At 40.1% G+C, this 13,507-nt stretch overlaps 1 protein-coding gene across 1 annotated transcript; it reads right to left on the reverse strand.

The window, feature by feature from the left end:
• Positions 1-1,853: 1,853 nt before the first annotated feature.
• On the reverse strand, positions 1,854-12,454 carry LOC108706970 (Krueppel-like factor 9). The gene is made up of 2 exons (XM_018243846.2): positions 10,957-12,454; positions 1,854-5,367 (listed from the first exon to the last, which is right to left on the reverse strand). Exons 1-2 carry the CDS (start codon positions 11,603-11,605, stop codon positions 5,138-5,140), a joined length of 879 nt encoding a protein of 292 aa, XP_018099335.1. The 5' UTR covers positions 11,606-12,454; the 3' UTR covers positions 1,854-5,137.
• Between the last annotated feature and the right edge of the window lie 1,053 nt (positions 12,455-13,507).

Consider the following 13,507-nt stretch of genomic DNA (forward strand, 5'->3'; position numbering starts at 1 on the left):
GATAGACTAAAGTCACCTTAACAACAAAAATGTTAGTGTGAACTGGATAGAAATACCTGATACATAAATATGCAAATTAATTATTTTCATTTTCTGGTGTTACTGGCCTTTTAAGTGCATATCAGCCATGAATGCATTCACTGAGCAGCTTTATCATTTATTTGTTATCTGTCACAACCATAGGGCATCACAGCCAATGAGTCACTGGGGCTCATTTATCAACACTGGGCAAATTTGCCCATGGGCAGTTACCTATAGCAACCAATCAGTGATTAGCTTTTTAAAGCCAGCTGCAAGTAGAACAATGAATGCAGCAATCTGATTGGTTGCCATGGGTCACTGCCCATGGGCACATTTACCCTGTGTTGATAAATTACCCCCACTGACTTTATTGATGTACTAAAAGCAGAAACGACAGCAACACTTACAGATAAAAGGGGATAATGGCCTTTTCCATGACAAAACCAACACTGGGTTGTGTTCAGTCTACACATATTTGCCACACACATACACTTGCACAGGAAAAAAAAATCTTTTAGATGATGTTGAGAAAAGGCATGAGATCATAATTATTTAAATATCACCTTCAAAAGTCAGGTCACTTTTCTACAGTGATATAGACTTTTCTGAACTTTGTGGATACCACAGGATTTATTTAAAGGGAAAATGTAGCTTATTTATTAGTAGTTCCCATCTTCCAATCAAATTCCCTTAAACAGACTGAAAAATGCATGCATAGATTATCAAGTTTTCAGAGCATTCCAACTCTGCATATTTATATTCATACAAGTGAATGGAAGCTGCCATATTTCTTCTCCAGACATCAATGCTGGCAAGAGCGCTGCCATTCTGTTGCTGAAGAGTCTATGGCATATTTTATGGGGCAGATTTATCAAGGGTCAAATAGTCGATTGAATTCGATTTTCAAGTTTAAAAATTCACACATTTGAATTTTAATTCCCCTATTCGAATGTAAATTCAAATCTGAAATTTATCACAGCTCGACCATGGAAACAGTCCTAATAAGAATATTCGCTACCTAAAACATGCCAAGTTCATGTACAAGTCAATGGCAGAGGTCTGCTGAGCCATTTGGAGATGTTAATAGCCTTTCTGACGTTCAAGGTGTTTTACGGGAAAAAGATTTGATTCGTATGAATCAAATACGATTCAGATTTTTGGTTCGGAACAATTAGATCAAATATTAGCCATTTAAATTTTTTCTTAAATAACCTCCCAGTCGAATTGTGAGTATATTTGAATTGAAAAAAATTCACATGAATTCGAAATTCGACCTTTGATTAATGGACCTCCCCATGCATGTATGCCAATGCACAGAGTAGGGCATAAGTATAAATGCAAATGACCATGCTATGCCTTCAATTATTAGCAACTTTTAAAGGGAAAATGATTGGAAGAGAAACAAACATATATTGATACTCTTGGGGGCAGATTTATCAAGGGTCGAACTTCGAAGTGATAAATACTTCGAAATTCGACCCTCTAATTGAAATAATTTGACTTCGAATATCGAAGTATTTTTCACCGAATTTGGCCATCAATTGATCATTTGATTGAACGATTAAATCGTTCGAATCTTAACGATTCGAACGATTTTAGCATACGATCGAACGATTTTACTTCGATGTGTGAAGTAAAATGGTCTAGAAGGTCCCCATAGGCTAACATAGCACTTCGGCAGGTTTAATTTGGTGAAGTATTGAAGTCGAAGTTTTTTAAAGAGACAGCACTTCGATTATCGAATGGTCGAATATTCGAACTATTTTTACTTCAAATCGAATTCAAAGTCGTAGTATCCTATTTGATGGCCGAAGTATCCAAAAAATTACTTCGAATTTCTAATTTTTTTACTTAGAAAATTCCCTCGACTTCACTTCGACACTTGATAAATCTGTCCCTTAATATTTTCCTTTAACTGTGTGTTAAAAATACTTTCCCTTTTATTTCTGGGATAAGAGTGGAGTAACGATCTACGTCTATGGAATGTGTTATACAGTAGGTTTATACTGCCCAGTATTATTCATATTTAAAATGTAGCAAAATGATGTAACTAAATTGGAACATGCATGGAAAAAACAGAATTCCTGAATTTGCCAAAAATGTACAGACTTAAAAAGCCACAGCAAAAAAGTTACAAAATGTTAGGGGGGAAAAAAAACATTGCTTTCTTAAGTGGCAAAGATAAAAGCGTTGTAATGCAATCACAAGATGGATATTTTGTCTTAACATCAACTTCGACTAAAATTCATTTATCTTAAACTCAATTAAATCTCTGAATGATGGTTTTTTTTTCATTTATAAACTGAAACATGTTAAAATCCTATCTTAATATAACATTTAATATCTACTGACCACCGTGAACCCAATTCAGGTCTTTACTTATACACATTAAAGCATATCAGGATTTACATACAATGCTCAAAGATCTTGTTTCAAATATTTCACAGACAGTGATCGTTTTACCTATGCACAATCCTATCCGCCACAATCACACATGTATGCCTCTGGAGAAGAGGGAAAATGGGATTTAAAGTGAAAGTCACAGCAAATAATTTGTGTTTGCGTGTCACTTGAGTGTATTTTTCTGCTATTTAATGTGCAAAACCAGAAATGCTTGCAGTTGTCCAGGCTTTTCCTCTTAAACCCACACACACTGCTCCTGGCAGTAAAAGAAATGGGGTCCAAAAAAAATCCACAGAAAACAGGTTAACTATCTATTATGGAAGAATTTTTTTCTGCAAATTGGAATAAAGAATAGAGTGTTCCAAAACATGAAACAGAGGTAGAAAGTGTATAATGGTTTTCCTGACATCCTTTTTTTCATAGTATAACTGTATTGAAGTTTGTGTATGCAACAGTCCTCATAGAAACAAAAGACAAATGAATGATTGCACAGTGTGGTCAAAATATATCTAATGATAGCTGCAGTCTGTAGCTAAATAAAGGTGCTCTGGAGCTGCATCTAGAATCTTTGTGCAGGTACCAAGATTCCGGCTCCTGAAGATGCACTGATTTTGCATTCTACCCCATTTTTTTCAGAATGTTTCATTTTTTACAGCTATTGAGTGAATCATATGGCAACGTGACACATAGTTGACCATATTTACTGTGACTTGTGTTGTACCCACATATAAAATATACTGGGCACCTTCAGCAGACTAACATGTTAAAAATATTGGTGCAAATGATGAAGGCACTATACCCTCTGCAAAAGAAAACAGTATAAAACCCTCAGGATGTAAGGTAATAAAACAGTTTTGAGGGTGACCAGTTTTAATTTTCATGTAATATACCAGGATTTAGCATTATTGATGGTATCTTGTTTTACTACTGTCTAGATGGGATGAGTAGAACAAATGGCTTTGATGACGTAAGAAGTAAGTCAAGTAAAATGGCAAAAGAAACATGATACTCATACTTGGCTGGTTCTCCAAGACAGGGTTGTATGTTTACAGCAGTCGAAATTAAAAAATAGCAAACATTGGGCAGCATTCTGAGAGATGTTGCCATGATACAGTAAAGTTTGTGGCAGACTTACCTGACTGGTATGTGAGACTGGAGTGCTTGGTCTGATTGCAGTAGCAGGAAGGGATAAATAATAAGGTACAAACTCAATTTTGTTTTAACAGCCAGCATGGCCATATGCTGCATAGATAACCCTTTACACTTGGAAAAGGATGGCATCCTTTCCAGTATGGAATAAGTTTATATGTATAAAGGCTTTGTGTGAATTTTTCACGGGAAACATAAGGTGCACAGAAAGTCTGTATTCAGTTTGGTGCAATTAGCTACCAAATGAAGAAATGTAAACGTGAATTGAATCATCATATTAAGAACTAAATGACACATGGGTGAGGCATATAAAACAATGACACTTTCTGTAAATCTGTGCTTGAAATGTGTATTGCACAGTGTGATTCGCTCTTGCCTAGAAAGTGTAATGATACTGATGTGAATGCATTGTCAACCCACCTACAAGGTAAGTCAAAGAAAGGCCTGGTGTTGTATTCTAGAGCAGGTTCCTTTTCACATTTTCTCTACACCCATTAACAATGCTTAATTTTCCAAGCACTGAATAGATGTTAGGCATCTGTCAAAAGCTAAGTCAAACATTCTGGTTTTGCAAAAATTGCTTGGTCATTGCTATGTCCGCAGTAAGCCGTGCATATTGAGTGTAATGAGGAAATTCCAATATCATTTTACTCTTGCAGGGTGACGTTGTATCATTTCATTTGTTGTCACTGCCTCATTACCTTTGATTCCAGAGGCAGATGCAGTCCAATTTCTTAGAAAGACAAAAAAAGCCCCCCAAAACGATTAGAGTTTTACAATTTCCCTTAAAACAGGAACATGTGCATTAGGAATATTAAAAAATGAACTGAGCATTGCATCCCACTATGCACATCTTCATCCTTCAGTAGACTTGTTGACTTTGGCTACACACATTTGAGAAGACAAAACAGTACAAGCTATGCACTCTAGTGGCCACTTTGCTTTAGGTCTTCTTCGTATTCTCTGCCCTCTGAAAACCAGTTTTGTAAGAGGTACAGGTCCATTGAAATGCTGTTTTTTTTAAACGTAATTCCCCAATAACGGTGATATTCAAAAAAAACACAGCATAATAATATTCCAATAACCCCAATACACAGATCCAAGATACTATAAGACAGAATTCCATAAGAAACCACTTTTCCTTAGTTTAAGTACTCACTTGGTCAGCACACATGTTTTTGCTCCAAATTGTACATTGTATTGGTTTCATCTTAGAAAAATTCCCTTATATATTTATGTATGTTGTAAATGTTCTTATATGTGTATTCCACTGACACATTTAAAGCTAATCCACTGTGATTTCTATTTTATTAACACCTATTCATGCCAGAGCAAGCACAGAAGATCTTAGAGTCAAAACTGTGATGGGTCAATCACACCACTACAAAAAGATATCTAATGCTGTGTGCCACCAAAAATTGCACAGCAGTTTCCATGAATTACACCGCTGTAGAAGCATGAACATTGAACTGCTACATTTCCTCTGAAAAGATGCAAAAAGGTGATATGTACAGCTGCTGAGCCTTTTCCTTTTGAACAGCTTTTACTACTATACACTCCATATTCAGGTGAATGATGAATTGGACCTTTTGGACCTTTTAATCATGCTAGGATGGAAGTCGGTGTGGCGACGTGCATGTTTGGTCAAGTGATCGCTTCTCATGAACCTCTTCTCACAGAGTGGACATCGGAACTGCTTCTCACCTGTGTGGGTTCTGTAGTGGCGAGTTAACTCATCGGAACGAGAAAACTTCTTAAGGCAGTCAGGCCACGTACATGGAAAAGGGCGTTCACCTATGGGGGTAAAAAAGAATTACCTAAAAAAGAGAAAAGAAAACAGAACCAACTAGAAGGATATGAAAGCACTGGAATGCATTTATCTCTCATATTCCTGCCACTGCAGCTCAACCATCAACGTGAGTCCTTTGTGTTAGTGTGGATGCTTTAATCCAAGATGGAACACTCTTGTGTACTTAATTAAAGGGGAAAATGAAAATGTAATATAAGCTTCCTCATACTAAAGTAAGACACTTTTTAAATACAGGTATAGGACCCCTTATCCAGAAACCCGATATCCAGAAAGCTCCGAATTACAGAATGGCTGTCTCCCATAGACTCCATTTTATCCAAATAATCAAAATTTTTAAAAATGATTTCCTTTTTCTCTGTAATAATAAAACAGTAGCTTGTACTTGATCCAAACTAAGATATTATTAATCCTTATTGGAAGCAAAACCAGCTTATTGGGTTTATTTAATGTTTAAATTAATTTCTAGTAGGCTTAAGGCATGAAGACCCAAATTACGGAAAGATCTATTATCCGGAAAACCCCAGGTCCCGAGCATTCTGGATAACAGGTTTCATACCTGTACAATCAATTAAAAATTGTTTCTGAAATAATCAAGTTTATATTCACTATTTCTCTCTCAGCATCTGTTTCTCTTCATTCTGTCTTCATTCAGGAGTTGGGTGTCAGATGAATGATCCAATATATCTTATAGGGAGGTTCCCTTTCCTAGCAAATGAATAAGAGCTCACTCAAATAACTGATTCCAGTACAAACAAAATCTAACAAAATAACTGCCTTTTGCACAAATTCTGCATCCCATATAGTTAACTGTTTTTCTTTTCTTCTTCTCTTTTCAGCTATTTTGACCATCACAAGAATGTCAAAAGATACATTACTCCATGTTTCAAAATATGCCATGCCTTGAATAATTATTTGAACTGACACAAATTAGTAGCAATTGCCATATGTATTGCCTCATCTCAGATAGTCGCCATTTAAAGCAACATTTACATCTACAGTATGTATTAGCACAAGTTTGCGATTGCTGGAAATAATGTTTAAACCATGGCAAGCAATATGGTAGACATACTTATGAATACAGATTTGCAGGGGTATATGGTAGAGATTGATCTCTGTGGTCATATTTTACTGCGTATTTGAATTTGGATAAATGGAATATAACTATATAAACTGGGTACAAAAAGACTATTATAGGAATGATTGAGGTGGCCACCCAGGTCCCATTACCTAGAGAGAAACATTTGCATTATGATTGACAAGGCAGTGTGGAAACTCAAATAGCAATTTCCTGATGGCTTATCAGTTATAGCTCAAGGAAAACACAGGAGGAAACCGCACCTGATCCAGCAGCACTAACAAGTAGAACTCCCATCATCTATGGGTCTGGGTAGTCAGTTAGAGGCCAATGTGTCATGACATACTGAAACTACTGTAACATAAAAATCCTTGGGCAAATGAGTTTTAAAATACAGAGATCATTGTGCCATGAAATGCTGGGGTCACTGTGCCAGGACGTTCTGTTATTATGAAATGCTAGGGTCACTGTGCCATGAAATGCTGAGGTAATCTTGCCATCAAATGTTGCAGGTCACAGTGTCAACCTTGAAATTCTGGCATATACTGCTGGTTTCATTGTATCATGAAATGTACAAATCAAGTCATATAATGCTGGGGGCAACTGTACCATAAAATGAAAACGGTTGTGTGATTCATTAAGCTGTCATCAGGTGCAAAGGTTCATTAAAGAAAGAAACCAGCCATTATTTATTTTTTTTAAACTGTGCCCCTGACAAAACCTCTGATAGCTGAAATACATTGGGGATGTTCATTTCCATATAATAAACATTTTTTTTTTTATACTTTAGAGTACCCTTCTACACATGCTAATGATGGATATTTTCAGGTAATATTCTGAACATTGAGCACTACTGATCAAAAAAATTCATGACATTTGGGAGGCACTGTCACCTATTAATGGTCCTAGTTTATCCTGAAATGCATAAATCCCTGCATCATTTAATGCTGTGGACACTGTGCCATGAAATGCTGGGACAACTGAATCATATATTAATGGCAGGGCTATTTCGTCATGAAATGCTTGTACTTTGTGCAATAAAAATGCTAGGGCCACTTTGTCTAAGAATGTGCCATAACATGCTGGGGTCACTGTGTTATAAATGCTCTTGCCATTGAGTCATAATAAGCTACAACCATGAATGTTGGCACCACATGTAGGACCATTGTGTTATAAAATGCTGGGGCTATTGTGTCATAATGCAGGGGACACTGTATAATGAAATACTGTGACCACTGCATCATATATTGCTGGAGCCACTTTGTCACTATGTGCCATGAAATGCTTGGGGTAATTTTGTCATATATTGCAGATGCCACTGTATCATAACGTGCAGGAGTCTTTGTGTTATATATTGCAGGGGGCACTGTGTTGCGAATTGTTCCATACGTTGGGGTCACTACTGCATTTACTGCTGAGCCTGTTTTATAAATGACAGGAGTCATTGTTGTTTGGAAAACGGAATAATGAAATGCTGGGGCAACTGTGACATTAAATTTCAAGACCACTGTGAAAACTATTTTTCATGCTGTGTAAAAAGTGGAGTGAAGCATTACCGGTGATGTTGTTCATAACAACCAATCAGATCTTCGCTTTTGTTTTCTAACTGTTGAAATCTAATTGCTGATTGGTTGCTATGGGAAACATCACTGGTAATGTTTCACACGGCATGGAAATAAACCCCAAATGTCGGGGCCACTATGGTATGAAGTATTGGGGCCTTTACCATTAAATGCTTGGGCAACTGTGCCAGAGGCATTAACAAAGCTGCTCTATCCTTGGGGTTATAGTGGCTTGGGTATGCTAGGGGTCACTGCGCTTTTTAATTTTGAGGGGAGTAACTGTGACTTGTTTGTCAGACTTTGTACATTTATTTTGCAGACTGGAGAAAGCATTTTACACTGAGTGACATGGATTCAAAAGTGGGTCTGGACTGGCCAACAATGAGTGTGGCCTTCAAAAGTGGACATAGCCTATAAAAAAGTTTAAACAGAGATATTTTAGTTAATGGCATAGAAATAGTTGCTTTTGGGTAAGATAAAGCGGATTATACTAGCCATTCTCAGCAATGATTTAAAAACGGAGTTCTAGATAACCTTGCATTTCTTTGCATATGCACTAATTTCCTCTTCAAGCTAGGAAAATATATATATATGTGTGTGTGGGCTGCTTAGAAATCTAGTGCAACTGGTATCCCAGGGAACTGCTGTTGCTACCATGAAACTAGAATAACACAGTTTATTTGAATTATCAGCAGTGAAAATTGGTTTTGCCTGTTGTGAGAAATGCAAGTTTTAATTAGCAAAATCATCACAGACAAAAGAAATGGACCTTTTGCTACAGAACTATTTGTGCAGGTGTGGTCATGCATAGTGTCCTCCTTAAAGATTTCCCTCATTGATAATGATTCTGCAGTTTGCTTTCTGGCTGTAGCTTAAACTCATCTCTCTTATTTTATGCAATGCTGCTGCTCATAACCTCTGTAAAGGAAGAGTGGTACAAGTCACTAAACATGGACATATTTTTTTTTCATGGGCACACCCAAAGCTTTATTACTGTCGTGGCTGCTAGCAAAAAAAAAAAAACTGTATCAAAGAGGAATGCTGTGCTTCATTTAAAAAGCAAGCTGCTGTCATAAATAAAAAATCCACGAATACATTTAGTTATTGGTTTGGAAGAAACAGTCAGCTTTTGCTTTAGAGATGGATCACTGTGCTGTACCTATTACCTGGTCTGGCAATGGCTGGGGTTAACTGCACAGGCACAAAGCTGATTACAATGCAGACAACAAGGAGTCTGGTTTTCCATACAGAAAGAAATACTGATTTTGTTCTGTCACACCATCGTTATTCACCACACCCTTAATCCCAGAGATACAATATGTGCTATGCCCCAACAAAAGGTGATTCGTGGGCTGCTGTGGGACTGGCATTATACCATTGATTTAAATACTGGTGGGATGCTAATAATTCCCACAGCTCAGGGCTAAGGATCCATCCTAATCACAGGGAAGGGAGCTTCAAACCTTCCCGTTCATGTATTTCTACACATCAGATTCAAGTACAATAATACGCTGTGCCATGGCTATATGATTGTGCTAGCTCTATAAAGTGCTGTGGCTGTGTGTTGTACAGTGCGCTCTCTGCAGGCAGACGGTGGAACAGCAGAGAAACCGTTTCCAAGAGAGGTCTCAGCAGCAGAGGTAAAATGAGGTCAGCTGCTTGGTATGTTAGTGCGGAAGGGATAATGAAAAATGCTATTAGACAGGTGAAAGAGCTTGCTGGCTTTTAACCAAACGAGGAACAAAATGTAATAAAACCATGACGCAGACACAATTTAGACGGGATAGACCATACACAGCCTCTGATGATGCCTTTAACAATGAATTACATATGTTTACAAAACTAAAGCATGGTCTTATGATGATTTTTTTAATGGCTAGACACAAAAGCATCAGTGGTGTCTGCAATAGAAACCTTGCCACAGAGATTACTCTCTCTATTAGTAAGTGCCCGTTTGGCATGAAATGCGTTAGGCTATTATGTCCTAATAAACAGCTTTTACTTTACAACAATTTCTGTTGCTGCATTCATTGCCACTAGGTCTGTCGCATGTATTGGGATACAGAGATTACTCTGCCTTCAAGCCCTCCTTCATGGAAGATCACATATGTGGTGGCTACCGGACCTCGAGAGCTCTATGATCAGTGAATGGAAACCCAAGTTAGGGGCACACAACACTGATGTGACATCATATTACAAACCATGAGCAAGGGGTAGCCAACCACTGGTTGGACCCGTTACTGATATAGGCGTTGCCAGTGGGCGTATCTCGAGCTACGGGAACTACCCCCATCAGTCTCAACAAAACATCGCTACAACCAAGTTTCTAAAAACAGCACACAAGATTGAATGGAAGCCAAGCTCCCTCATTCAACTCTTTGGGTTACTCACAGCCTACAGGCACCACTAGTCAGAACACGGAGGCTTTTACCCATTACGTGATACATACAAGGACCTACGTGGGTGGCATTGGATGACAAAACGGCCAGAGAGCATGTTATCAGGAGGAGGTTCTCTAATGACTAATATTGTGCAAATACCCTGGTGCCAGTGCTACAATTATATCCAGTTATGGATCATTTACATATAAGGTGGCTTCCAGTTTCTTCCAGTTGGGTTAAGAGCAGAGAAATGGAAGCAGCATGGCTCCCAGGGTATTGTTGGTGTTTAGGCATAAAAATACAACTGGAGGGCTACATGTTAGACATAGAAAAGCACAGAAGCCAAGATCACACAGGCACCCTGTAGCAAATGTTTTGGTCCCCCACAGTTGACATCATCATGATGACAGCATAAGTACTCACTACATTTAATGCTAGCTACATGTGATTAGCCATATCTCTAAGCAGGTTGTAACAGCACAGAAGAAGGTGTTCAATTATTTTTCAAGCCCCTCACCTCCCACTGGGACCATCACGTGACGGGCTTTTACTAACCTGTATGGACTCTGTAATGGGCTTTGAGATGGGAAGACTTCCCATAAACTTTGCCACACCCAGTGTAAGGACACCTGTGCCTCTTTTCATTGGTTGACCTGACTGGGGCGGTGTCCTGGCTGAGTGGGCGTGTCGGGGATTTGGGCGCGTCCTGGGTGAGTGGGAGTGGTTCCGTGGAGCCGGGTTCTGGGCTGTAGTCCATATGGCTGGGGGTAGTGCTGCTACTGCAGCTGCCCGGGCTGTGTGAGGGGCTGAAGCTGAGGCCGGACTCTGTGGTGACATCGCTGTCCGAGCTCAATTCCTCGTCACTGTGACTGTAGGCAGGGGAAGGCAAGGGCCGGTACTTGTTTAACTCCAGCAAGCTCTTGGCTATAGTTAGCAGAGTACAATAATCCTTCCACGCTTCCCCCGGCCCGTCGTGAAGTTCCTTGTTGGGCCCCGGGTCGGGCGCGTTGCGCAGGTGCAGAGGCTCTTGTTCAGGCATGTTCCTCAGGTGTAGCGCTGTGCAGTCTGCAGGTGTAGGGCGGCTGTCCAGTGCCGAGTACAGGGGCTGCTCCACTTCCTGCTGTCGCGGCGGCACCGTGGAGCGATTAGAGATAGACACCAGACACTGAGCGGCAACCAAGTCACTGTAAGCCACAGCTGTCATTGCCGAGGAGACTCGCTAGAGAGGAGACAGTGCGAGGCGATCCAGACAGTAGCGAGTGCGTCTTGTGCCGCTCTTACTGCGCGCAGCCCCTCATCTTCATCACAGACACTGCTAGTCTCCTCTCCTCACTGCTAGTGTCACTGCTAGTCTCCTCACTGCTAGTCTGGGACCTCCCTACTCTGCGCCCCTCCTGCGTCTGCAGCGCACACTTTGCTCCTTCTTTCAAACTTGGCCAAAGACACAAAACAGCGGCGGCGGCAGCAGCACACACGTGGCACAGCACAGGGCACTTAAGGCTAACGCAGCATTCTAGGATTGTGAGGGGAAATCAAGTGGCCACCAGGTGCTTTGTCTCCCTCAGTAGTTCCAGGGCATTCATCCTCACCCTCATACAGAGTCTCACAGAGAGTGCGCTGAAATCTCAGACAAAGCTGCCTATGAGACACTGCCCCCACCTTCTGTCTCCCTTCCACTCTCAGGGTACGGGCATTCTCCTACTCGGTAACAATTTAACACAACCCCACGCGTCACCACAATGGGATGCGGCTTCCATAGGTTTCAAGAGAAGGGGACATTCTATTCTGTTTACCTCCGCTCCTCTACCAATCAGACTACCCCTCCCGGCCTAAGGCGGGGACACAACTCGAGTCTCGGCCAATCAGAGCTTTAGTTCAGTTTCCAGCGTGCTTGTCCGCCAGACACACATACACACACATCTAGACAGGCACACGGCTGCCTCTTAAAAGGGCGATGCCACTGTCTCTTTCTAACTTGCTAGCACAACTCTTTATTCTCATGATGGGCCAGTCACTTGGCATTATCAAAGCAGAACTCAAACTGATATGAAACAGAAAAACCTAAAGGGTTCAATAGATGATATCCCAAATGGCAATATCTGAGGAGCAGCTCTGTTTTTGTCTAACGTTTTCTTTGCTTGCTGTATCCAAAGATCTTTTAAAATTATGCAAAACTCAATGTTTTTATGCAAAGAAAAAAAAAAAAGAAAACATTTGCCGTACATGGAAAGGAATACATATAGTACCTGACACTTGTGGCCCATTCATGAAATGTAAAGACGGAAACAGTTCAGTGTAAAAATAAAAATTGGCTAAATAGATAGGCTGTGCAAAATCTAAAATGTTGTTTAATGTAGTTAGTTAGCCAAACATGTAATGTATAACAGTGACTGGATGTCTAACATAACAGACCATAACACAACTTCCTGCTTTTAAGCTCTCTAACTCTGAGTCAGTCAGCGACTAGGAGAACTAAACCCTTGTTACTAAAATCCCTTACCCTACATATACCCCCCTCCCTGCTCCCCCCAGCCTAGGTGCTACCTTTGCTAAATGCCCCTAACCATTTACTTAGCCCTCTGTGCAGATTCTGTCCAGCAGAGTTCACGGGCGACATCTTCAGGCGCTTCCGTAATCTTCGGGTCTTCTTCCGGCACTTTGGCAATCTCTGTGACTTTGGACGCATGCGCAGTTGTCGTGAAGCAGAAAATTGCTCCAACTGCACATAGGCGCCGATACTGCACTTACCGAAGATTATCGAAGAGAAGAAGATGGCTGTGTGAACTCCGCTGGACAGAATCTGCACCGAGGTTTAAGTCAGATTCAAAAGCAACAGTTATGACCCACGCCCCCCCCCAAGTCACTGATATTTGGCTAACTATATTAGAAACATTTTGTATTTTGACAGCCTATCTATTTACCCTGTTATTATTTTTATACTGTACAATTCCTTTAAAGGCTCTGCATGACCGCGCCTTAGGATGAAATTTTGGTAAATTCCTGGAAGGATACGGGAGTCTTGTAATTACCAGCTACACAACAGGGCTCTTGCTCAGCTTGTTAGCAAGGACAAGAGTAGCAGTCATTCACCCCTTTAAATGCTCTA

Source organism: Xenopus laevis, chromosome 1S, assembly GCF_017654675.1.
Source record: "Xenopus laevis strain J_2021 chromosome 1S, Xenopus_laevis_v10.1, whole genome shotgun sequence".
Lineage (NCBI taxonomy): Eukaryota > Metazoa > Chordata > Amphibia > Anura > Pipidae > Xenopus > Xenopus laevis.